The sequence below is a fragment of the Pristiophorus japonicus genome, chromosome 12, assembly GCF_044704955.1.
Source record: "Pristiophorus japonicus isolate sPriJap1 chromosome 12, sPriJap1.hap1, whole genome shotgun sequence".
NCBI classification, from domain to species: domain Eukaryota; kingdom Metazoa; phylum Chordata; class Chondrichthyes; family Pristiophoridae; genus Pristiophorus; species Pristiophorus japonicus.
Genome location: NC_091988.1, coordinates 91,498,781 through 91,525,536, shown reverse-complemented (window position 1 = coordinate 91,525,536; position 26,756 = coordinate 91,498,781). Strand labels below are relative to the sequence as shown.

At 43.9% G+C, this 26,756-nt stretch overlaps 1 protein-coding gene across 1 annotated transcript in view; it reads right to left on the bottom strand.

Annotated features, from left to right (window-relative positions):
* rad18 (RAD18 E3 ubiquitin protein ligase) overlaps positions 1 to 26,756 on the bottom strand; it is a 489,896-nt gene that overhangs the window by 162,281 nt on the left and 300,859 nt on the right. Inside the window, exon 10 of the mRNA XM_070895750.1 lies at positions 2,489 to 2,614. Within this exon, the coding sequence (XP_070751851.1) occupies positions 2,489 to 2,614 (126 nt within the window). The remainder of the gene's footprint in view (positions 1 to 2,488; positions 2,615 to 26,756) is intronic.

The window sequence follows — 26,756 nt, the reverse complement described above, 5'->3', positions numbered from 1 at the left end:
CAACAATTGTTCATTGCGATTGATAGCCATTCGAAGTGGGTTAAGGTGTTTCCAATGTGGCAAATAACAACAAGTAAAACATTGGACATTTTGCAAAAATTATTTTCTTCATTTGGCCTCCCTGAAGAAATTGTTTTGGATAATAGACCACAATTTCATTCAGAAGAATTTGCACAATTCACGAGCAAAAATGGTGTGAAACATACCAAGGTTCCACCATACCATCCTGCTTCGAATGGTGCAGCAGAGCGCACTGTACAAATTGTAAAACGTGCCCTTATAAAACAAATGTTAGATCCAAATCCAACATTTTGGCTAATTTGCTAATTTTTTGATTACATATCAAAATACTCCTCATACAACTACTGGTAGAACACCAACAGAGTTGTTTCTCAAACTACAGCCACGAACCAGATTCTCGTTGTTAAAGTCAAATTTGGCACAGTCCGTAGAAGAGACACAATTAAGACAGAAAGAGAATCATGATAGAGGTAGAGTAAAAGAGAGAAGTGTGAAATTAAACCAGAAGGTGAGAGTGAAGAACCATCACCATCAATGGTTAAAGTGGTTACCAGGAAGAGTGGTGAAGTTATGTGGTCCTCGCACATATTTGGTAAGGATATTTGATAATGGACAGGTTAGGTTTGTTCATATTGATCATATTTTACCTACAGACATGGAAGGAGTTGAAGGTGGGAATGATTCAATTATTTCTGACTCATCAGATAGTTTTGATACACCAGTAGCAAATCCTAAATCCAATGGACTGGAAACAAATCCAGGAGAGAATCAGAATGAAAGTCTGAGTCCGAGTCAGGAAAACAAAGAGTCTGAAGTTAGAGTGAGTTCAAATGAAAATCAAAGAAATTCCATGGAGGAAAACGTTCCTCAGGATGAGCCTCGAATGAGTTCAGATTCAACACCGTGTGTGGAAGGTTCTGTTCGAGAGCGAAGGTATCCTCTTCGAAACAGAAAACATGTGGTCAAGTTAAATTTGTAAATATGGAAAAAAATAAGTTTATATCCTGTGTTATGTATAAACATGAAAGTTATGTATGATGTTTGTTATAACTTCTTCATTAAGGAGGGAGAAGTGTAATGTCTGTAAGCTTGTAATGTTGTAGCTCTACACTGTGGATGTGGACGTATTGTGTACTGCAATTGCACAGTTAATAATTAAACAGAACCAGACAGATTTCCGGAAGCTTCCAAGAGAGTTGCCTGCCATGTAGGAAGCTGTGTGTGCTGTACTCTGTGAATTTATCACACCGCACTGTGACACATTACCAGAATCCTAGTGTCAACAGTGAATCATTATGGAATGGGAACATTATTTGCAACCCACTCAGCGTTCATTCCCACATGAAATAGGCATCAAACTCACCCTGGATTCAACACTCAAGGGCTAAGCTTTGATGCTACATTCACATCAGTTCCTTAATCAGGCGTGGTCTGCACTGGCCACTGTATGGAGTTTGGAGCAGTGCAAGACATCCAACATAAGCCGAGTACCAGCCTGGGGTTTGCCAGTGTGAAGCAAGGATCAAGAAGAAACTGTACAGTATGTTGCAGGTTTTTACGAGAATTTTGGGTCTAGCTAAACCCTGACTACAATATGCTCTCCCGATTATGAGTATTTTGAGTTATATAACAGGGGGAAAAACATGGGTTGTGCAGGCAACTTTGAGTTCAATCAAGAGTATCACAACTTAAAAATGTACTGGCAAAACAGCAATTCTTACTGTTATGTATTAGAATTACTACAATATGGGAGCTGGATAAAATCCATTATACAAGTTCCTTCGCCTAATAAAATCATTGAATGATAGAGAGAAGTACTTACCTCGAGAAAAATCCACGGGCCAAAGCAGAACGAAATAGAGCATGCTACTAACTCTCTCGGCACTTCAACATCCGCTTCCTTACTCCCAGTAGCCCTGATCTCCTCCTCAGTAATGACCAGCTCCTGCTTGGAAGGGGAGAGTAGTGCTGTCGGGAGCACAGTTTGGTCTGTCTGTTTCACAGTTGTATATGCCATTGGATTCTTCCAAGCAGCCTTTTTTTTTCCATCAGGAGCTGCTTCTCATTTGGACAGCAGGCTAGATCTATCTTGTGCTTTGGACAGCTCCCACAACAACACTTTGACTGATGTACAGCTTTACACATGAAATAAGTTCAACAATATTATGTCAATGACTGAAACTGCTTTTAGCTTGATTTTATGTTGATTCTGACAAAAATGAAAGCTTCAATAACTGTACATGGTTAAAAATTAAAAAGGACACCAAAACTTAAAGACAGCAAATCCAATTTACCTTAGCTCCCAGTGGAATTACAATATAAAGAGTACTCATGTCTGGAATTGTGTCGATTAAATTTGCTTTGTAAAAGGCCGACTGACATTGGACCCAAGTATGCAAGATTAGATGAAACTTTGATGAGCAAAATTCAATGCCGCCTTGAAAAACAAACTCCATGTTCCATTTACCTGTGATAATTGGACATTGTTCTTCAGCTTCCCTGTCCTTTTCGGTCTTCACGTTCTTTTCCTTTGTTTTCCATCTGTTCCTCACCTCAGCAACCAGCCTTTGAAACTCCTTCTGGTGCTTCACACCTGCAATGCAACAAATCAAAAAATATTTGAATATTTGCACTACAACTAAGAGAGCAATCCTGATATCCTATTTTGGTAATGTCGGAATAACTCTATATGGATGGTGGTAGTGAATGGCAGGACCTCGCCACATAGTTAACTACTGATTGAGGGAAGAATTGAGGACAGACATTCAAATAGCCATCAGAATTGAAAGAACATAAGAACATAAGAAATAGGAGCAGGAGTAGGCCATTTGGCCCCTCGAGCCTGCTCCGCCATTCAATAAGATCATATCTGATCTTGGCCTTAACTCCACTTCCCTGCCCGCTGCCCATAACCCTTGACTCCCTTATCATTCAAAAATCTGTCTATCTCCACCTTAAATATATTCAACGACCCAGCCTCCACAGCTCCCTGGGGCAGAGAATTCCAAAGATTCACGACCTCAGAGAAGAAATTCCTCCTCATTTCCATTATTCTGAAGTATGCCCCTAAGTTCTAGATTTCCCCATGAGGGGAAATATCCTCTCTGCATCTACCCTGTCAAGCCCCTTCAGAATCTTACACGTTTCAATAAGATCACCTCCCATTCTTCTAAACTCCAATGAGTATCGGCCCAACCTCTCAACCTTTCTTCATAAGACAAACCTGTCATCTCAGGAATCAACCTTGTGAACCTTCTCTGAACTGCCTCCAATGCAAGTATATCCCTCCTTAAATAAGGAGACCAAACTGTACGCAGTACTCCAGGTGTGGTCTCACCAACACCCTGTACAGCGTAATAGGATTTCCCTACTTTTATACTCTATCCCCCTTGCAATAAAGGCCAACATTCCATTTGCCTTCCTAATTACTTGCTGTACCTGCATACCAACTTTTTGTGTTTCATGTACAAGGACCCCAAGATCCCTCTGTGTCTCCCTTGTAATCTCTCCTCATTAAATAATCATTAGTTTTTTTAATTTTTCCTACCAAAGTGGATAATCTCACATTTTCCCACATTATACTCCATTTGCCAAATTTTTGCCCACTCACTTAACCTATCTATAACCCTTTGCAGATTCTTTGCATCCTCCTCACAATTTGCTTTCCCAGCTATCTTTGCCTCATCAGCAAATTTAGCTACATTACAGTCGGTTCCTTCATCCAAGTCATTAATATAGATTGTAAATAGTTGAGACCCCAGCACCGATCCCTGTGGCACCCCACTAGTTACAGTTTGCCGACTGGAAAATGACCCATTTATCCCGACACTCTGTTTTCTGTTTGTTAGCCAATCCTCTATCCATGCTAATATATTACTCCCAACCCCGTGAGCTCTCATCTTGTGCAGCAACCTTTTATGTAGCACCTTATCGAATGCTGTCTGGAAATCCAAATATGCCACATCTACTGGTTCCCCTTTATCTAACCTGCTCGTTACATCCTCAAAAAACTCCAGAAATTTGTCAAACATGATTTCATAAAACCATACTGACTCTGCTTGACTGTATTACGAGTTTCTAAATATCCTGCTGCTACTTCCTTAATAATGGACTCCAGCATTTTCACAATTGCCCAATCCCAAAAGATCTTGCTAGCTCTAGAGAGCGGTGAGGGTGTGGGGGGGGGCTCTGAACAGATTTGATGTCTATACCCAATTATATCGCTCGATACAGATCTCTACCTGGGGTTCCATTCAAACAGATCACTGGTGGTATACTTTACAACCATAATCCACCCTCTCAAGGAAATGTATCGCCCTCTGGACTTCAGCTCCATACCTACCCATGTGGCTAGAGGAGCTGATGTATGAGGGCACTGAGAGGAATTCCATCCTTCCTGTCACAAGAGAAAAGGAGACACAGGGCTATAAGCAGGATCTCATTTTAAATGCATCAGATATGCCTTGCCAAACGCCCCTGCCATATTTTACTTAAATATCCTTACATTTGCATTGTATCATCTGTGATTCCTATTCATAGTTGATTCCATCCATCCCCGTTCTCTGCTGTGATTCTATTTGTTGCCAGATACTGGTGTCACCAGGATTCACAAATATTCTCTCGCTCTCCACCCGAGAGAAAGCCATTAAAAGGTCGGGAGTATCACAGCCTCCAAAATATGAGGGAAAGGGATTTATTAATAGAAATTGATAAAATATAATAAATATGATAAGAGCCTTTTTACTTTTGCTATGGAGGCCACTTTTAAGAACATTCCCCTAGCTTCTCTCACTTCAGAGTGAGAGATAATGGGAACGACATTGAATCCTGGCACCAACAACCAAGAGCAGGAACACTATGATGCAGGAATTCCACGCATTAGGAGCCAGTGCCACTTGCATTGGTCTCATGCAACATAAAAAGAATTCAAGGCTCCCTCTCCGCCACCCACCCCATTCAGGCACCACAAATCAGGTGCAGCATAGAATGGATGGATGATAAGCCTCTGTCAACATTACCCTAACCTCAGAAAAGTACCGTTTATCTAGGTCCCAGAAGTAAAGGCATAGTGTTCAAAAGCAACTGTATCACCCAAATCAAAGAAGAAACAGTTAATGCATTTTGCAGCTACTTTAATGTTCTCTTCAAAAGGTCCTATATCTCCTGCCAGAGAAATTGTTTCCACTGGCAGGAGGGTCTGTAACCAGAGGACACAGATTTAAGGGCCCTGAATTCACAGTCGGCGGCGTAGCTAAGGAGTACATCGCCGACATCGGAACAAAATCCGCACTTACCTTGTGCGAACCCGCCTTCGAAAAGTTGCTTTCAAAAAGCGTAGTGGCCCACAGATCCCAGGGGTGCATCGTGTATTAGCGAACCTGGGATCACGGAGAGCGGTGCTCCTTTCACTTCCTAACTCTTAGCCAATCGGGAAACAGAGGAGATTGCTAAACAACATTGTAAATATATGTCAATAGAAGACAGAAGTCTTCTACTGGCATATATTTACAATCTACATAGCGTTTAATAGCCATTCTTAATTAGAAATGTTGGTTGAAGGGATTTAAAAAGGTAGGTATATATATTATAGTTATGCCAGATATACATTTAATCAAACATCTTTCATACCTTTGTATAAATAATAATACTGCATTTGTCAGATATACAGTTCTTACCTACTCAGTATTAGATTAGATGCTCCATTCTCTGAACTGTGCCCATAAAGTAGCAAACCCCAGTACAAAATGTTTCTATAAATCAGTAGTTTTTTGTTATTGTAATATGTTGAAAAATAATCGGCACGCACAAACTTTGCCCTTAAACCAATATATCCAATCTTTAGAATGCCTATTGCTGGTGTTTACTGTGATTAATTTCTGGGTTCAAAACTCAATGGGGAAGACTTTGACTTTGGTGTCAACCGTGGCTCAGTGGGTAGCACACTCGCCTCTGAGTCAGAAGGTTGTGGGTTCAAGTCCCACTCCTGAGACTTGAGCACAAAAATCCAGGCTGACACTCCAGTGCAGTGCTGAGGGAGCGCTGCACTGTAGGAGGTGCCGGCTTTCAGATGAGATGTTAAACCGAGGCCCCGTCTGCTCTCTCAGGTAGATATAAAAGATCCCATGGCACTATTTCAAAGAAGAGCAGGGGAGTTACCCTGAATGTACTGGCCAATATTGAACTCTCAATCAACTTTGGTCATTTTCATATTGCTGTTGTGGGAACTTGCTGTGTACAAATTGGCTGCTGCGTCTCCCACATTACAACAGTAACTACACTTCAAAAAGTTTTTCACTGACTGTAAAGCGCTTTGGGATGTCCGATGGTTGTGAAAGGTGCTAAATAAATGCAAGTCTTTCTTTTCTTTCTTTCATGTGTGTCTGGCCAGTAAATTGTTAAATCAGAAAATGATGGAAACATTCATCATAGGCAGTCCCTCGAAATTGAGAGGGCTTGCTTCCACTCTAAAAATGAGTTCTTAGGTGACTGTACAGTCCAATACGGGAATTACAGTCTCAGTCACAGGTGGACAGGTGGGACAGTTGTTGAAGGAAAGGGTGGGTGGGACTGGTTTGCCGCACTTTCCTTCCGTTGCCTGCGCTTGTTTTCTGCAAGCTCTCGGCGACGAGACTCGAGATGCTCAGTGTCGTCGCGGATGCTCTTCCTCCACTTAGGGCGGTCTTTGGCCAGGGACTCCCAGGTGTCGGTGGGGATGTTGTATTTTATCAAGGAGGTTTTGAGGGGGTCCTTGAAATGTTTCCTCTGCCCACCTGGGGCTCGCTGGCCGTGTTGGAGCTCTGAGTAGAGCGCTTGTTTTGCGATTCTTGTGTCAGGCATGCAGACAATATGGCCCACCCAACAGAGCTGATCGAGTGTGGTCCCATGGATCAGTCAGCAGTTGCCAACTAATACAATTTTCTCATCCCTCGCTCCCCTTACGCTGTGCCACAGGCTCCTGCACCTGTTTGCACCAGACGTAAACATTTTCAGGGTAATTAATGTGCAGTAGGTGGGCGATTAACCCAATTTATTGCCAGCACGTTACCAACCGCAAATTCAGGGCCAAGATATTTGGGAAAAAATCCAGGGGGGAAAATGAGGAGAATGTTTTTTAACAGAACAATTTGTTATGATCTGGAATGCACTGCTTGAAAGAATGGTGGAAGCAGATGCAATAGTAACTTTCAAAAGGGAAATGGATATATACTTGAAAAGAAAGCATTTGCAAGGCTATGAGGAAAGAGCAGGGAGTGGGACTAATTGGATAGCGTTCAAGGGCTAGCACAGACATGATGGGCTGAATGATCTCCTTTTGTGCTGTATGATTCTAATGGGGACTGGGTTGTACAATAGATCACCACGATACTTCCATCTCTAGCTGCTGATTTCAAACCCGGTCACAACAGATGGGATCAGTCTGTTTGGCTGTAAAAGGCCTTAGATAAAATGAGTTAGTCAGTCTCAATCCAGCTATTAGTAGGGATATGCCCACAGCACAAATTTTCTCCATAATTTACAATTAACTCATATGAGAAGCCCATATGGATGGCTGTTTTGGAGAATGTATTGATGCAAAAAGACCCTCTTTTGAGGCTAAAGCAATTTGCTGGGGTTAAGTAGAGGGAGCTTTACAATGCATCTAATACATCTGCGACAAAAATGATAATTTTTTTTTGTCCAGTTATTGTGGTAACTGTCACTTTAAAACTCACAGAAATGTTCAGTGTCAGAATGCTTGGGCTGAGAAATTGGTTGGGAAGATCTGCCGGCACAAACTAGATGCAGGAACGGGTAGGCTTGTTCGTGGCTGATAATAAATTGGCTTTATATCTTTCACTTCAAACAAGGTCTGTTATGCCATTTTGTCTGCTTTTGAAGACTGAAGACAAATCTTAAGATAGTGCAGTAGCTAACAGCAATAACCAAATGTTTCCTGGGCATGTGTCCAAAACGTTACTTAGATTTCCAGGCATTACAGGCACACTCACAGGTTTAAGGGTTGAGACTCACCTGCAAGAGTGATTTGAATAGGACGGCCAAAATTATGTCGATTATGGTTTTTAACATGACCCAAAAATGTAACACCGCCCTATATCTACAAAACAAATATTTAAAATATGCCACTTTCTTGAGCTAAAAAAATTCTAATTATCTAGTCATTTAAATTAAGCGATTTTGAATTTACAGAAGTACACTGTAAATTGTAATGTTTCAAAATTATGTTCTTCCTTAGAACAGGTAGACATATTCACAATAAAAGGCTATACAGGTTGAACCTCTCTTATCCGGGACTCTCTTACCCGGCCCCAACCCCCGTCCGGCACCATTCCCGGCCGCTGGGTGGCGCATGCGCAGATAAATTTTGTTTGTACTCACCAATATTCTCTGCTCTCCTGAAAACGGAGACTCCTGCCTTGGGTCCGATTCTGAAGGCACTGATTGCCTAAGTGGCCTTGAGGGTGGATATTCAAGTCAGGTGAAGGGAGAAAGAGAGAGGTTCAACCTGGACTACTAATAATTATATTTTTAATTAAGTTATAAGTAAAAGCTTGATAAGTTATTTAAAAAAAACATATGTTTAAACCCCTAGTTAGTTTTTCACTTTGCCAAGCTTGGTCACTATCTTTCTCCTCGATGTCGGGAACTTCTGCAACCAGAGCCGGCAAAGCTCCGCTTAAGGTGGGCGGGCTTGGTCTTAGTGCAATCCGTGTGCTGAGCCGGGATCGTGTCGAGTCCCATCGACTGCCTCCTGGGCTGGTCACGCCATCAGCGTTCCTTCGGGGTCGGGCCGCGTCCTGGGCTAGCTGCTCCTCCCCTCCCCGCTGCCGTTGGTGCTCCCTTTGCTGTCGGGCCATGACCTGGGCTAGACGCTCCTCCGCTCCACTCCCTGCTGCCGCCGGTGCTCCGCCTGGGGTCGGGCCAGCGTCCATCACCTGGGCTGGCCTCTCTTCCGCTCCCTGCTGCCATCAGCGTTCCTCCCGGGTCGGGCCGCGTCCTGGGCTGGCCTCTCTTCCGCTCCCCGCTGCCATTCCCTCAGGGGTCGGGCCGGCGGGCCGCGTCCTCGGGCTGGCCGGTCCTCCCCTCCCCGCTGCCCTCGGCCAAACAAAAAGAAAATACCTCTTCATTACTTTCAATGAGTCTTGGAGATCGTGGGGGGGGGGGGGCGGGAGTAGATTGTGAGGTCGGGGATATCGGTATCCGGGCTGGCAGTTGTAAAAAACGGTAGAACATGTGACCTCCCCTCGTTTGGCAAAATCCCTCCTCCGGCACAGGCCGGGTCCTAAGGGTGCCGGATAAGGGAGATTCAACCCTTATTATGTTGTCTTTATTCAATTACCATAGCTAAAAACTACTCTATACTTTGCAAAAAGTGATGGCTTACAATGTGTGTTCTTCCCTTTAAGTAGTGTCATTTAAAGTGAGGTGAGTGCGTAGGTGGCTCAGCCTGAACTCTCCGGCGGACGCAGGATACTGTGTACAGGAGATACAGCTGCAGAGTTTCTGTCTTGATGACCACTTATGACAATTGAAGTACATTAAAAGTACTAAGTGACACAACAGGACAGCATGCTGCAGCTCCTAGCCACACATTGAGGTTAGTCTAAATTGTTCTCTTAAACTTAAGGAATTATATTTACTGATGCAAGTGATAGAAAGATTATCAATAATTTCTATATGCCTTATTTAGAAGTAGGTTGCACAAGAGGAACCTTTTACAAACAGCAGGAAAATGTGATTAAACTGTACTGTACAAAATTGCAGAAGTGGACAGGCACCGGATAGAAAACGCGGTCCACGTATAGGTGTCTCACTGGACTGCTTCAAAATTCCTGATCCATTTTCCTCAAAATAAATCACCAGCTTAATATTAGATTGATACCAAATCCCAGGGAGTCTTTTTATTCAGGTCTTCAGACTGCAGTTGACTCAAAATGATCACATTTCGGCTCTTCAAAGAACTACTCTCCGTACAATGCTGTAATCTGCCTAGTCAATTTTTAACTTGACAATCAATAGGCTGTGCCACTTATCAGTTTTTATTTCAAATGAAAGTCCACAGGCTCAAAAGCTCAGTTTAATTGTCCACTTTTCTTAAATGTTCTTTACTTCAATATATAGAAGAAAAACATTGGCCCAGCATTTGCTGGAGCAGGGCATCTCGTGGCATACCCCACTGGTTAGACTTTTTCCCTCATCCTGCAGCTCGAAGAGTTTCTGCCTCATAAGTTGCTGGAAGTGCAAGGTCAACGGGGCATCTGGGAACTTGGTAAATGACTGAACCCACAGTGTATCTCCTTAAGGATTTAAGGATTGAGAAAGACGCGGGAACGACGGAGAGCGAAATAGGGTGAATTAAGAATCAAAGCAGGTACAGAAAGGGAAATAAAGAGAGGGAAAGATTGGATTGAGAGGAAAAAAAGAGAAAGGAAAAGTAACGAATAAAATTTTTTTTTAAATCTCCAACAATAATTTACTACCAGGAGTTCGGGCAGTCACAGCAGCAGTCAGGAGCAGCGGGAGATCGAGGATCGAGGCCGAAAAAAGGCCAGGAGTTCGGGCAGTCGGAAGAGCCAGCTGGTGCAGGGACAAGAGTAAACAAAGTAGTAATAAGAAATCGAAGTGTGACGTCACAGCCAAGCGGGTAAGTGATTGGCTGGTGGATTGGTGAATATTTAATCTTTTTCATTTTCTTTTCTTATCAGTAGGTAATCTTTGGCATTGTTGCCAAATTAAGTTAATTTAAGGGTTAAGTCATGACAGGAGAGCTCAGACCCATGTCATGCTCCTCCTGTGCTATGTGGGAAGTCAGGGACGCTTCCAGTGACCCTGACTACTTTGTGTGCAGGAAGTGTGTCCAGCTGCAGCTCCTGACAGACTGCATTGCGGCACTGGAGCTGCACATGGATTCACTCTGGAGCATTCGCGATACTGAGGATGTCGCGAATAGCACGTTTAGTGAGTTGGTCACACCGCAGGTAAAGGTTACACAGGCAGATAGGGAATGGGTGACCATCAGGCAGAGCAGTGAAAGGAAGGTACTGCAGGGGTCCCCTGTGATCATCTCCCTCCAAAACAGATATACCGTTTTGGATACTGTTGGGGAAGATCAGGGGAAGGCAGCTGCAGCCAAGTTCATGGCACCATGGGTGGCTCTGCTACACAAGAGGGCAGGAAAAAGAGTGCGAAAGCTATAGTGGTAGGGGATTCTATTGTAAGGGGAATAGATAGACGTTTCTGCGGCCACAATCGAGACTCCAGGATGGTATGTTGCCTCCCTGGTGCAAGGGTCAAGGATATCTTGGAGCGAGTGCAGGACATTCTGAAAAGGGAGGGTGAACAACCAGTTGTCGTGGTGTATATAGGTACCAACGATATAGCTAAAAAACGGGATGAGATCCTACAAGCTGAATTTAGGGTGCTAGGAGTTAAATTAAAAAGTAGGACCTCAAAGGTAGTAATCTCAGGATTGCTACCAGTGCCACATGCTAGTCAGAGTAGAAATAGCAGGATAGTTATGATGAATATGTGGCTTGAGGAATGGTACAAGAGGGAGGGATTCAAATTCCTGGGACATTAGAACCGGTTCTGGGGGAGGTGAGACCAGTACAAACCGGACGGTCTGCACCTGGGCAGGACCAGAAACGATGTCCAAGGGGGAGTGTTTGCTAGTGCTGTTGGGGAGGGTTTAAACTAATATGGCAGGGGATGGGAATCTATGCAGGGAGACAGAGGGAAGTAAAAAGGGGGCAGAAGCAAAAGATAGAAAGGAGATAAGGAAACGTGGAGGGCAGAGAAATCAAAGGCAAAAATCAAAAAGGGCCACATTACAACATAATTCTAAAAGGACAAAGAGTGTTAAAAAAACTAGCCTGAAGGGTCTGTGTCTCAATGCGAGGAGCATTCATAATAAGGTGGATGAATTAACTGTGCAAATAGTTGTTAACGGATATGATGTAATTGGGATTACGGAGAAATGGCTCCAGGGTGACCAAGGCTGGGAACTCAACATCCAGGGGTATTCAATATTCAGGAAGGATAGACAGAAAGGAAAAGGAGGTGGGGTAGCGTTACTGGTTAAAGAGGAGATTAATGCAATAGTAAGGAAGGACATTAGCTTGGATGATGTGGAATCTATATGGGTAGAGCTGCGAAACACCAAAGGGTAGAAAACGTTAGTGGGAGTTGTGTGCAGACCATCAAACAGTAGTAGTGAGGTTGGGGATGGCATCAAACAGGAAATTAGGGATGCGTGCAATAAAGGTACAGCAGTTATCATGGGTGACTTTAATCTACATATAGATTGGGCCAACCAAACTGGTAGCAATATGGTGGAGGAGGATTTCCCGGAGTGTATAAGGGATAGTTTTCTGGACCAATACGTCGAGGAACCAACTAGAGAGTTGGCCATCCTAGACTGGGTCTTGTGTAATGAGGGAGGATTAATTAGCCATCTTGTCGTGGGAGGACCCTTGGGACAGAGTGGGCATAATATGGTAGAATTCTTCATTAAGATGGAGAGTGACACAGTTAATTCAGAGACTAGAGTCCTGAACTTAAAGAAAGGTAACTTCAAAGGTATGAGACGTGAATTGGCTAGGATAGACTGGCAAATGATACTTAGAGTTGATGGTGGATAGACAATGGCAGTCATTTAAAGATCACATGGATGAACTACAACAATTGTTGTAGTTCATCCCTGTCCGGCGTAAAAATAAAACGGGGAAGGTGGCTCAACCGTGGTTAACAGGAGAAATTAGGGATAGTGTTAAATCCAAGGAAGAGGCATATAAATTGGCCAGAAAAAGCAGCAAACCTGAGGACTGGGAGAAATTTAGAATTCAGTAGAAGAGGACAAAGGGTTTAATTAGGAGGGGGAAAATAGAGTATGAGAATAAGCTTACAGGGAACATAAAAACTGACTGCAAAAACTTCTATAGATCTATGAAGAGAAAAAGATTAGCGAAGACAAATGTAGGTCCCTTGCAGTCAGAATCAGATGAATTTGTAATGGGGAACAAAGAAATGGCAGACCAATTGAACAAATACTTTGGTTCTGTCTTCACGAAGGAAGACACAAATAACCTTCTGGAAATACTAGGGGACCGAGGGTCTAGCGAGAAGGAGGAACTGAAGGACATCCTTATTAATCAGGAAATTGTGTTAGGGAAATTGATGGGACTGAAGGCCGATAAATCCTCAGGGCCTGACAGTCTGCATCCCAGAGTACTTAAGGAAGTGGCCCTAGAAATAGTGGATGCATTGGTGATCATTTTCCAACATTCTATAGACTCTGGATCAGTTCCTATGGATTGGAGGGTAGCTAATGTAACACCACATTTTAAAAAAGGAGGGAGAGAGAAAACAGGGAATTATAGACCGATTAGCCTGACATCGGTAGTGGGGAAAATGTTGCATTCAATTTATTAAAGATGTCATAGCAGCGCATTTGGAAAGCAGTGGCAGGATCAGTCCAAGTCAGCATGAATTTATGAAAGGGAAATCATGATTGACAAAACTTCTAGAATTTTTTGAGGATGTAACTAGTAGAGTGGACAAGGGAGAACCAGTGGATGTGGTGTATTTGGACTTTCAAAAGGCTTTTGACAAGGTCCCACACGAGAGATTAATGTGCAAAATTAAGGCACATGGTATTGGGGGTAATGTATTGACGTGGATAGAGAACTGGTTGGCAGACAGGAAGCAAAGAGTAGGAATAATCGAGTCCTTTTCAGAATGGCAGGTGGTGACTAGTGGGGTACTGCAAGGTTCAATGCTGGGACCCCAGGCATTTACAATATACATTAATGATTTAGACGAAGGAATTGAAGGTAATATCTCCAAGTTTGCAGATGACACTTGTTGTGTCTGTAAGAACTCTAGTATTGACTCCACGAGGCAAGGTATTGTACTTGAACTGTGGTGACCTTAGTCCATTTATTACAGCTCCTGAGTGAGGGTACAGCATAGTGAGCTCCCTTTTATACCTGGTTACCCATCGTGTACAGGTGACCCATAGTTCTCCACCAGTTGCACCCTTTGGTGGTACAAGCATAGTGTATACAGTGTGAAGGTACGTCCAGTAGTCTTAAGTAACTGTACATTGAGTATACAGGAAGTATACCTATATTATACATACACAACAACACTAAGCTGGGTGGCAGTGTGAGCTGTGAGGAGAATGCTAAGAGGCTGCAGAGTGACTTGGACAAGTTAGATAAGTGGGCAAATGCATGGCCGATGCAGTATTATAAAGATAAATGTGAGGTTATCCACTTTGGTGGCAAAAACAGGAAGGAAGAATATTATCTGAATGGTGACAGATTAGGAAAAGGGGAGGTGCAACGAGGCCTGGGTGTCATGGTACATCAGTCATTGAAAGTTGGCATGCAGGTACAGCAGGCGGTGAAGGCAGCAAATGGCATGTTGGCCTTCATAGCGAGAGGATTTGAATATAAGAGCAGGGAGGTCTTAATGCAGTTGTGCAAGGCCTTGGTGAGGCCACACCTTGAATATTGTGTACAGTTTTGCAATCTGAGGAACGACATTCTTGCTAATGAGGGAGTGCAGCAAAGGTTCACCAGACTGATTCCCAGGATGGCAGGACTGACATATGAAGAAAGACTGGATCGACTAGGCTTATATTCACTGGAATTTAGAAGAATGAGAGGGGATCTCATAGAAACATATAAAATTCTGACGGGATTGGACAAGTTAGATGCAGGAAGAATGTTCCCGACGTTGGGGAAGTCCAGAACCAGGGTCACAATCTAAGGGTAAGGGTAAGCCATTTAGGACCGAGATGAGGAGAAACTTCTTCACTCAGAGAATTGTGAACCTGTGGAATTCTCTACCACAGAAAGTTGTTGAAGCCAGTTCGTTAGATATATTCAAAAGGGAGTTAGATGTGGCTCTTACGGCTAAAGGATCAAGGGGTATGGAGAGAAAGCAGGAATGGGGTACTAAAGTTGCAAAAATGATCAGCCATGATCATATTGAATGGTGGTGCAGGCTCGAAGGACCAAATGGCCTACTCCTGCACCTATTTTCTATGTTTCTATGTTTCTACCTGCAGGCAAATGTAATGCACACGCTGTGATTAATGTGTAACTGATCCAGCAATTTGTAGCGAGGAAAAGATACCCTGTGAATTGCAAATTGGTACAGATGCTGGACGATTTGGGTCACTCCGCCATTAGCCTTATGAAAACGACAGCTCCCCATAACCACCCCATGAGTTTTAAGAAATTGCTCCATTTGTACATTAATTGCCAATTAAACTCGTTACAGAAAGTTAGGGCTGATGCTTAAGTACCTTATTAACGCCAAGATTCATGTTCCTGCAATGCCACTCAACCTCTCCGGCCGAGAAAGGGAACAATTGAAACTGGAGTCTGATTCCAGTTTCTGCAAATTGGCTGCAAATTCAGGCCCCTCATGCTTAATCCGGTGTTCTTTCGTGTGAAACTCTTAGTTCATTCCCGTCAATTGCATTGATCTCGACCATCTCCACTGACACGACAACAATCATCAACATTTTGTGCTCAATTTCCCTCATGCCCGTTTTCTGGCGTATTGCCAGAGTTATGCCCATTTTTCTAGGCCATAAATGCACCGCAAATAATTTGTGAAAATTTCCCCGATGTATAATTCGAATTTGGCACCGCGCATCGTGTCCAGTCGCCTCGGGGGTGGTGGGGCTGCTGTCTGCGCTGTATAACGATGCTGCGTCTTCTGTGCATACGCGGAAAAAGGACGTTACATTTTTGACGTCATTGCAATGGGCGCGCATGTGCAGTACAGTTCTGAGTTGGCAATGGCCCATTTTTAAAGAGCCAGTTGTGTGTGTGAGAACGTAGAGTGCTGTGTGAGGGCATTGGAAAAATCGCAGTTGCAGCAGTACAAGATGCAACGTGGTGCAAGGACCAAAAATTTATTACAAGAAGAACTGGAGGCACTAGTTACTGTGATTGAGAACAGGTGGCAGGAGCTGGACACCAGCAGAGGTCACATAAAAGTTCAACCCAAAGAAATGAAGAAATGCTCGAACCAAGTTGCAGAAGACTACCATGCAATGGTGACCACCACAAGATCGGAAGGCCAGTGTAAAAAGTGGCAGGACCTTGGTCAAGTAGTTGGTGTAAGTAATATTTTCATTTATTCAATGGAATTGTAAATGTGACCATCTGTATGTCCCACCCAGCAGAAAGACATCCTCTTTAAAAAGTTAGGTTTTCATCTTTGCAGAGGAAGGTGGCACATAATAAAAGGGAAAAAACTTGAACAGGAGGAGACCCAGCAAATTGCACCCACTGATACCCTTGGAAGATAGGGTCGCTGCTTTGATGGGTCGTGCCTGGAAATAAGCAATCACTACTGCACTAGCTGGGCCTACACTCGAGGGAGAGGGTAAATCCTACAAATTCATCATGGTCCTTCAGATCAGCCTGCTGCCTGGCCTGCGATGTGTGGGCCTACTCAGAAGAACATAATAAATAGGAACAGGAGTAGGCCATATGGCCCCTCGAGCCTGCTCCGCCATTCAATATCATGGCTGATCCGATCATGGACTCAGCTCCACTTCCCCGCCTGCTCCCCATAACCCCTAATCCCCGTATCAATTGAAGAAACTGTCTATTTCTGTCTTAAATTTATTCAATGTCCCAGCTTCCACAGCTCTCTGAGGCAGCGAATTCCACAGATTTACAACCCTGAGAGGAAATTTCTCCTCATCTCTGTTTTAAATGGGCGGCCCCTTATTCTAAGATCGTGCCCTCTAGTTTTAGTCTCCCCCATCAGTGGAAACATTGGGCACAAGTTTCCACAGGATAAAAAACGTGCGCCCCTCTGAGCTGGGCGCCCGTTTTTCGCGCCTAAAACGGCGCCAGAAAAAAAACGCGCTATTCTCGAGCGCTTTGCAGCTCCTTGTCTGTTTGGCGCGGCGCCCAGGGGGGCGGAGCCTACACTCGCGCCGATTTTGTAAGTGGGAGGGGGCGGGTACTATTTAAATTAGTTTTTTTCCTGCCGGCAACGCTGCGCGTGCGCGTTGGAGCATTCACGCATGCTCAGTGTGAGAAAAAACATTGGCACTCGGCCATTTTTGTAGTTCTTTGTAGCTGTTTAATTTTTGAACATTTTTTAATAAAAGCAGATTGCCATCAGCACTGAGGCTACCCTTCTCACTGTCTCCTTCCCCTCCCTCCCCTCCGCGGCAACAAACAGCTGTCTTCTTCCCCTCCCTCCCCTCCACGGCAACAAACCGCTGTCTCCTTCCCCTCTCTCCCCTCCGCGGCAACAAACCGCTGTCTCCTTCCCCTCCCTCCCCTCCGCGGCAACAAACCGCTGTCTCCTTCCCCTCCCTCCCCTCCGCGGCAACAAACTGCTGTCTCCTTCCCCTCCCTCCCCTCCGCGGCAACAAACTGCTGTCTCCTTCCCCTCCCTCCCCTCCGCGGCAACAAACTGCTGTCTCCTTCCCCTCCCTCCCCTCCATAACAACAAACCGCTTTCTCCTCTCCATCCCCCCTCCCGCTCAGCGGCACGAACGGCTGCAGAATTCTCCCTGGCTGAAGCACTTTCACACAGGTAGGAAGATGATTTATTTAATCTTTTCTTTGCTTATAAATGTTTATTCAGGTTGGATTTATTTGTATAATATTTGTAGAAGTATAAATAAGGATTTATTGGAGAATTTAATGAGTTCCCTCCCCCTCCCTCCCTCCCCACCTCGTTCTGGACGCCTAATTTGTAACCTGCGCCTGATTTTTTAATGTGTAGACAAGGTTTTTTCAGTTCTACAAAAATCTTCACTTGCTCCATTCTACTTTAGTTTGGAGTACGTTTTCACTGTGGAAACTTGGAAATCAGGCGTCAGTGGCCGGACACGCCCCCTTTTGAAGAAAAAATTCTGTTCCAAAGTAGAACTGTTCTACCTGACTAGAACTGCAGAAAAAAAAATGTGGAGAATTGCGATTTCTAAGATAGTCCGTTCTCCACCAGTTGCTCCTAAAAATCAGGCGCAAATCATGTGGAAACTTGGGCCCATTCTCTCTGCATCCACCTTGTCAAGCCCCCTCATAATCTTATACGTTTCGATAAGATCACCTCTCATTCTTTTGAACTCCAATGAGTAGAGGCCTACTCAACCTATCCTCATAAATCAACCCCCTCATCTCCAGAATCAACCTAGTGAACCTTCTCTGAACTGCCTCCAAAGCAAGTATATCCTTTCGTAAATATGGAAACCAAATCTGCATGCAGTATTCGAGGTGTGGCCTCACCAATACCTTATATAGCTGTAGCAAGACTTCCCTGCTTTTATACTCCATCCCCTTTGCAATAAAGGCCAAGATATCATTGGCCTTCCTGATCACTTGCTGTACCTGCATACTATCCTTTTGTGTTTCATGCACAAGTACCCCCAGATCCCGCAGTACTGCGGCACTTTGCAATCTTTCTCTATTTAAATAATAACTTGCTCTTTGATTTTTTTTCTGCCAAAGAGCATGACCTCACACTTTCCAACATTATACTCCATCTGCCAAATTTTTGCCCACTCACTTAGCCTATCCATGTCCTTTTGCATATTTTTTGTGTCCTCCTCACACATTGCTTTTCCTCCCATCTTTGTATCGTCAGCAAACTTGGCTACGTAACACTCAGTCCCTTCTTCCAAGTCGTTAATATAGATTGTAAATAGTTGGTGTCCCAGCACTGATTCCTGCGGCTACCCACCAGTTACTGGTTGCCAATCAGAGAATGAAGCATTTATCCTGACTCTATGTTCTCTGTTAGTTAGCCAATCCTCTATCCATGCTAATATATTACCCCCAACCCCGTGAACTTTTATCTTTTGCAGTAATCTTTTATGTCGCATTTTATCAAATGTCTTCTGGAAGTCCAAATACATCACATCCACTGGTTCCCCTTTATCCACCCTGTTCGTTACATCCTCAAAGAACTCCAGCAAATTTGTCAAACATGACTTCCCCATCATAAATCCATACTGACTCTGCCTGAACGAATTTTGCTTTTCCAAATGTCCTGCTACTGCTTCTTTAATAATGGACTCCAATATTTTCCCAACCATAGATGTTAGGCTAACTGGACTATAGTTTCCTGCTTTTTGTCTGCCTTTTTTTTTTAAATAGGGGCGTTACATTTGAAGTTTTCCAATCTGCTGGGACCTCCCCAGAAACCAGGGAATTTTGGTAAATTACAACCAAAGCATCTACAATCCCTGCCGCTACTTCTCAAGATCCTAGGATGCAAGCCATCAGGTCCAGGGGATTTATCTGCCTTTCATCCCATTATCTTACTGATTACCACCTCCTTAGTGATTGTGATTAAGTTCCTCCTCCCCTATAGCCCTGAGACTATCCACTGTCGGAATATTGTTAGTGTCCTCTACCATAAAGACTGATACAAAATATTTGTTCAAAGTTTCTGCCATCTCCATGTTTCCCCATTACTAATTCCCCGGTCTCGTCCTCTAAGGGACCAATATTTACTTTAGCCACCTTTTTCCTTTTTATATCCCTATACAAACTCGCGATCTGTTTTTATATTTTGCGCTAGTTTACTTTCATAGTCTATCTTACCTTTCTTAATCATTTTTGTTAGTCATTCTTTGCTGGCTTTTAAAAGCTTCCCAATCTTCTGTCCTCCCACTAGTTTTGGCCACTTTGTATGCCCTTGTTTTTAAATTGGACACCATTCTTTATTTCTTTAGTTAGCCACGGATGGCTATCTTTTCTCTTACACCCTTTCCTCCTCACTGGAATATATTTTTCTTGAGAGTTGTGAAATATCTCCTTAAACGTACACCACTGTTCATCAACTGTCCTACACTTTAATCTATTTTTCCAATCCATTTTACCCAACTCTTCCCTCATATATTCATAGTCTCCTTTATTTAAGCTTAGTACGCTGGTTAGAGATCCAACTTTCTCACCCTCCATCTGAATTTGAAATTCAATCATGTTATAATCACTCATTCCGAGGGGATCCTTTACTAGGAGACTGTTTATTAATCCTGTCTCACTACACAGGACCAGATCTAAGATAGCCTGCCCTCTGGTTGGTTCCGTTATGTACTGCTCAAGAAACCCGTCCCTTACACACTCTATGAACTCCTCCTCAAAGCTACCCTGACCAATTTGATTTGTCCAATCAATATGGAGGTTAAAATTACCCATGATTATTTCTGTTCCCTTTTTACAAGCCCCCACTATTTCCTGGTTTATGCTCCAACCAACATAGTTGCTACTGTTCGGGGGCCTATAGTCTACGCCCACCAGTGACTTTTTCCCTTTATTGTTCCTTATCTCCACCTAAACCTGTTTCAACACCCTTATCATTTGAGCCAATATCGTTTCTTACTCTTGCAGTGATTCCATCCTTTATCAATAGAGCTACCCCACCTCCTTTTCCTTTCTGTCTGTTTTTCCGGATTGTCAAGTACCCCTGAATATTTAATTCCCACCCTGCCCCTCCTCTGCTGCTAACCATTTGACTGTTCTGTTATATTTTGCTGAACTAGAGGCCAACCCTGACAATGCAGAAGATGATTCAGATGCGGACAAGCCTGAAGAGGAGAACATCTTCCAATCCAAGAACCTCCAGACCAAGAACATGGGGATGAGGGGAAAGGGATGGAGCTGGATGAAGCTCCCACTATTGTACTAACTTTGGAGGAGGTGCCGCTCATTGCGGTGACAGTCCCTTCTGTGACTAGTGGTTTGAGTGCTGGTAGGATATTCCATGGTTTCACACCTTCCAAGGTTGCGGGTCCCAGTGGTGGGGTGCAGTGAGGCACATCCAGGGCCCCACCGTCGCAGGCTGCGGGTCCCAGTGGTGGGGTGCAGTGAGGCACACCCGTAGGGAGGAGAGGCTTAGAAAAATCGTAACTGAGTTACGCTGGCGCAGATCGCAGGGGGAAACAAAAGCCTAAAAAACGGCGCGCGCCAAAAAAACGGCGCAAATGACCAGGGAAAATTGAGCCCTTTATCCATGCTCAAAATATAGCTCAAACTGTTCTCTCCACACATGACCGAAACCCAGAGAGAATCTATAAGTGTACTGCAGGGAGATTCCCACAGTTCAAGTGAATGCAGTATGCAAATTTCACACATCAATTACACTTTACTGAAATCCAAGTGACAAAACTGCATTCACTCAGCACTGAAGTTTTGTTAACCTCGTGAAAACGGCTGCTCCCCTCAACCTCCCCGTGAGTTTCAAAAAATTGCTGCATTTGCACATTAATTGCCAATTAAACTTGCCACAGAAAATCAGAACTGGTACTTAACAGCGCAGGTACCTTTTTAATTACAAGATTTTATGTTCCTGTTTTGCCACTCAACCTCTCCAGCTGAAAACTGTACAGGTGTCACACGCAAACATGAACTGAACTAGGTAATAGCGGGTTAGTGCACTCGCCTGATTTGAAATTGAATATACTGTAAATCTGTTGCAGGGCACATGCATGAAGGCATAAAACAAACCCTTTGTTCATGCATGCTATCACTTCCAAGATCCTGAGCTAAGAAAGAAAGGAAGAGAAGAAAGAACTTGCATTTATATTTTAGATCTTTACAACAAAGGATTTCACAGCCAATTAAGTACTTTTTAAGTGTAGGTGTTGGCTTGAGGGATAAATATTGGCCAGGGCTTTGGGAGAACTCTCCTGTTTTTCTTCAAATAGTACCCTGGGATATTTTGCTTCCACTTGAGAGGACGGGGATTTAATTTAGCATCTCATCTGAAAGATGGCATCACTGATAGAGCAGCACTCCCTCAGTACTGCACTGAAGTGTCAGAATAAATTATGTCCCTGGAGTGGGACTTGATGCCCAACATTCTGACTCAGAGGCGAGAGAGCTACCATTGAGCCAAGACTAGAGACCAATCCATGTGCAGCCACAATCCCAGACAGGATAAGGAGGTTAATTTGATTCAAACTTTTTCTCTTTGTGGAATAATTGAATGGTTTGAGGATATTATTTTTTTTTAGGAAGCTAGAATTTTTACCCTTATACTTTGACACTAACTGATTGCAGCTTTGCTTCCCACAGAGATACCAGTTTAATTCAGCTCTAAATGCTACAGTAGCTGAACTTTAATCTACTTCTGTTTTCTGTGTGTATTGTCGTCACTGCTGAGAATTCTACCCAGCAATGTTGCATTTTGGTGACGTAGGAAAATACATTAGTTATAGAAAATACAGTTAGTTAGAATGGACTAATAAGCACAATAAACCATTAAATGCCATTCTGTAACCCATCACGACAAGAATCTGTGGGCAAGGCAAAGACCAATTCTGCCCCCATTCTTTTACTGCGGGGGAAGCAACTAGTTTCCATTCTCCACTGCTTGGATTAAGTCACTCTGGGGCTACCATACAAAATGAAACTTAAAAAAGGTAAGGAAGTTAAGTCCTTGCTCCTGACAAATGCCAGAGACTTCCACTGAAAAGTATGGGGCAAGGGTGGGATTAAACTCGGTAAAAACACAGAAAATGATATTGGCGAAGACTTGCATTTATATAGCGCCTTTCATGACCTCAGGCGTCCCAAAGCACTTTACAACCAATGAAGTGCTTTTGAAATATAGTCACTGTTGTAACGTTGGAAACACAGCAGTCAATTTGTACACAACAAGCTTCCACAAACAGCAATGTGCTGATGACCAAATAATTTGTTTATATGTTGTTGGTTGAGGGATTAACATTGGCCAGAACATTAACATTGGCCAGTGAGGACTTTACTGCTCTTCTTCGATAAAATGGCATGTGATATTTTACGTTCACCTGAGAAGGCATACAGAACCTTGGTTCAACATCTCATCCAAAAGATGGCACACCTCTGACACTCATTACTGCACTGGAAGGTCAGCCTATATTATGTGCTCAAGTCTCTGGAGTGGAACTTGAATCCACACCCTTCTGGCTCATAGGAGAGAGTGCTACCACTCAGCCACAGTTAACAACTTAAAAGTTTAAGGTTAGGAAACATCAAGGTGGCACAAGAATGGTAATTCTCATACAATTCATCGTACTCAAAGCTGCAACACCTTACATGACTGTTCATTAGCACAACACACTGGGATTTAACAAGTCTAGTAGGACAATCATCAAGACAGATCAAACTAATTCCTCAACAGGGAATTGAAGAAATGCCAAGTTAATTAAGTGAATATAAGTTACGCTAACAGATTGATTTGATTACACTGAAGATGCCCGACAGTTAATTACAGAAATTAAACCATTGTCTAGCATTAGCACGAATGAATTACATCAGCAACACCATGAGTGATGTGCTGTATCCTTCAAACTTCAAGGTGGAGGGTTTATAGCTCATGGGATTTTACATTGCAAGGATTAAGCCGGGAATCGCCACAATCCATATCGATTTACTTTCAGTAGTCTAACTTTGCAGAGGTGGGTTGGTGTGCAGGTTCATATATTATGATTTAAAAAAAATCTTCCAATGGTCTCCTGCCACATTCTACGCAAAGAGAACAGACTTGCTTCAAGATTTCTGCCAACCAGTGTTCTGAAACTGGGTGGTAGGAGAGATCCAAGAAGACACTAGACAGGCCCCCACACCCACTGTGACTTTTCCCAGCTCCCACAAGAAGCAGTGGCTCTCTGCTTTCCCACAGAGGCAAGGCTAAGACTCGTAGCTTGGTGTCAGAGAAGGGACATGCAAACCTGCATCCCAGCTTTTGGTACCCTTATCTGCATTTGTGTTATACACGGTTCACATTGGAGCGAAGGAAGAGCGCTATGTTGCAAAGCATCAAGGAGAGGAGTCGAGGGTACAGAGTGGCAGGACTAATGACAGACACTATCGCACACCCAGGATCAAAGTGGGGCAAGAAAGGCAAAGCAAGAAAGACACAGCATTCGGTGATAAGGAGGCAGACAGACGTTTTATGGAAAGTTGTTCTTGGGATGGGGGCAGCACTGGCAAGGCTACATTTATTGCCCATTCCTTTTTGCCCTGAAAAGATGTTTTTTTTTGGGGGGGAAAGGAGTACTCCAAGAACTGCTGCAGTTCTTGAGCAGATAGTGCTCCCACACTGGTGTTAGCTAGGGAATTCCAGGATATTGGGCTCAATTTTCCCCAATGCCATTTTTTGATGTATTTCAAGAGTTACGCCCATTTTTTTGGGGCCCTACTACTCCAAAAAAAAAGTGAGCTTCCCCGTTCGAATTTTTGAAATTCGTCCTTTAACTTCTGGGGATGGAGCCGAATGTCTGCGCCGAAAAAAAAGGATGCCATCCTCCCTTCTGCGCATGCGTGAAAAATAATGACTTTTTTATGTGACTGCTACGGGCGCGCATGCCCAGTACACCTCCCAGTCAGCATTCAGCCATTTTTAAAGAGCCAGTTGTATGTGAGAACTTAAATTTTGAGTGGTGTGTGAGAACTTAAAATCGGAGCTGCAATATGCAACTTGGCTCAAGGACCAAGAATTTCTCACAAGGCCCTGGTTACTGTAATTGAGGCCAGATGGCAGGAGCTGGATACCAACAGAGGTCAAATAAAAGTTTCACCAAAAGAAACGAAGAAACGCTGGAACCAACTTTCACAAGATTATTGTGCAATGGTGACCACCCCGAGGTCTGGAGGCCAGTGCAAAAAGTGGCAGGACCTTGGTCTCGGAGTTAGTGTGAGTATTATTTTCATTTATTCACTGGAATTGCAATTGCAAATGTGACCATCTGTACGTCCCATCGAGCACAAAGACACCCTCTCTAAAAAGTGATACTTTCATCTTTGCAGAGCAAGGTGGCACACAACAAAAGAGAGAGAACTCGAACAGGAGGCCCGGCAAATCTGCAGCCACTTACATCATTGGAAGAAAGGGTCGCTGCTTTGATGGATCCTGCCTGGAGAAAAGTAACCACCACTGCACAAGGGAGAGGGTAAGGACTGCAAATTCCACAGTCTGGCTTTGCTAAATATTAAGTGCTGCGCGGGCTAGCCATGCTTCTGTTCATGGGGATGTCTCCGTCAGCCACACTTCGGTTGATGCAATGTGCTATCATTCATCGTGGTCTTTCAAATGAGTCTGCTGCCTGCGCTGTGTGAGCCTGCTCATGCCACCCTGCCCCCTCTTCTGCTGCTAATCATTTGTCTGTTCTGTTATATTTTGCAGAACTTGAGGCCGATGCAGAAGAAGATTCAGACACGGACGAGCCTGAAGAGGAGAACATCTTCCAGACCAAGAGCATGGGTGCGAGGGGGAGGATGAAGCCCCCACTGTTGTAATCACTCTGGAGGAGATGCCGGTGCCGTCCATTGAGGCGCCAGCCACTTTCCTGAGTGATACGAGATTTGGGACATTTCATGGTTTCACACCGTCCGAGGCTACTGGTTCCAGTGGGATGCAGCGAACCACACCCAGGGTGAGGAGAGAAAGGAGAGCTCGACAGCGCTCTCCTAAGGTGCAGGATATAACAGATGTGGTTCAGATGATGGCAATGAGTGGGGAGAGCACTGACCTTACGCGATCACTCCTGGACACCATCAGTGGAGGCGGGGGTGGGGGGTGAAATGCGAACACTATCCAGGAACATTACGGATGGAATGTCGGTGAACATGTAGGAGGGAATGTCGCAGGTAGTTGAGACTCTGTCGGGGCACATGAGGGAGGGAATGTCGCTGGTAGCTGCTGCAATAAGGGAACACGCCCAGACCCCGCGGCCATTGACAGAATCAATTGCCACTCCCACTCCAATCCCCAGAACAGCCTCTGAAGAGACCGAAGCCGGGCCTTCCACATTACCGCCTGCCCACACCCCCCATCAAGAAGTGCGCATTACCCGAGATGCTCGAAAGAATAAGCTTGGTACCAACCCGAGAAACGCTGCGCCACCGCCTGAGGGTAGGGGTGAAATCAACAAACCCAAGCACAGCGGGCGGTCTTAGAATAAAGTGGAGGAGAGATGGGTGCGGCCTTTCTTTGCTGCTGTTGATTATTGTTATTATTATTGTTGTTACTGTTGTAACTGTTCTCAAATTAAACGTTTTTGTAAGTGATGTAAATTTACAAGTTTAAAAGTTTGTAAGTGATCTTAACTGAATACTTTAAAGTTGGATACAAGAATATTTCTTTTAAACTTAAGTACAAACAAGTGTTAAACTTTTGAATAAAATATATTTTAAATTATAACTGAATCATTTACATTATTTGTCCCATTATTAACACAACTTTTTGAACGAAAAGAAGAATTATTTTCATTATTTGTTCCATTAACACAACACAACATTACGGAACAGGTTCAAACAGTAAACATGGTCAATTTGGAATAGTTGCCGATGAGCCTTCACTCAGCAAAGTGTTAACGGATGAGCTGCTGGCGTAAGGCTCGAGCAATCGTTTAAGGGGCACGACAGCCCGCCATCCTCTGCCGTCATGCTCCAGGTTCAGGTAGTTGCACGGCTTGCTCATCCTCCTCCTCGTCATCTGCATCTTCCTCCTCATCAGGTACTCTCACCTCAAGTGGGTCTTCTACTACCAGCTGCTGCTGCCTCATGATGGCTAAGTTGTACAGCATGCAGCAGACAACAGTGAACTGACCGACAATCTCGGGAGTATTGCAAGTAGCCTCCGGAATTGTCCAGGCATCGGAAACGCTGCTTCAAGATGCCAACGGTCCTCTCGATTATGCTGCGCGTCACAATGTGCGACATGTTGTATTCCCGGTCAGCTCCTGTCTGGGTTATGCG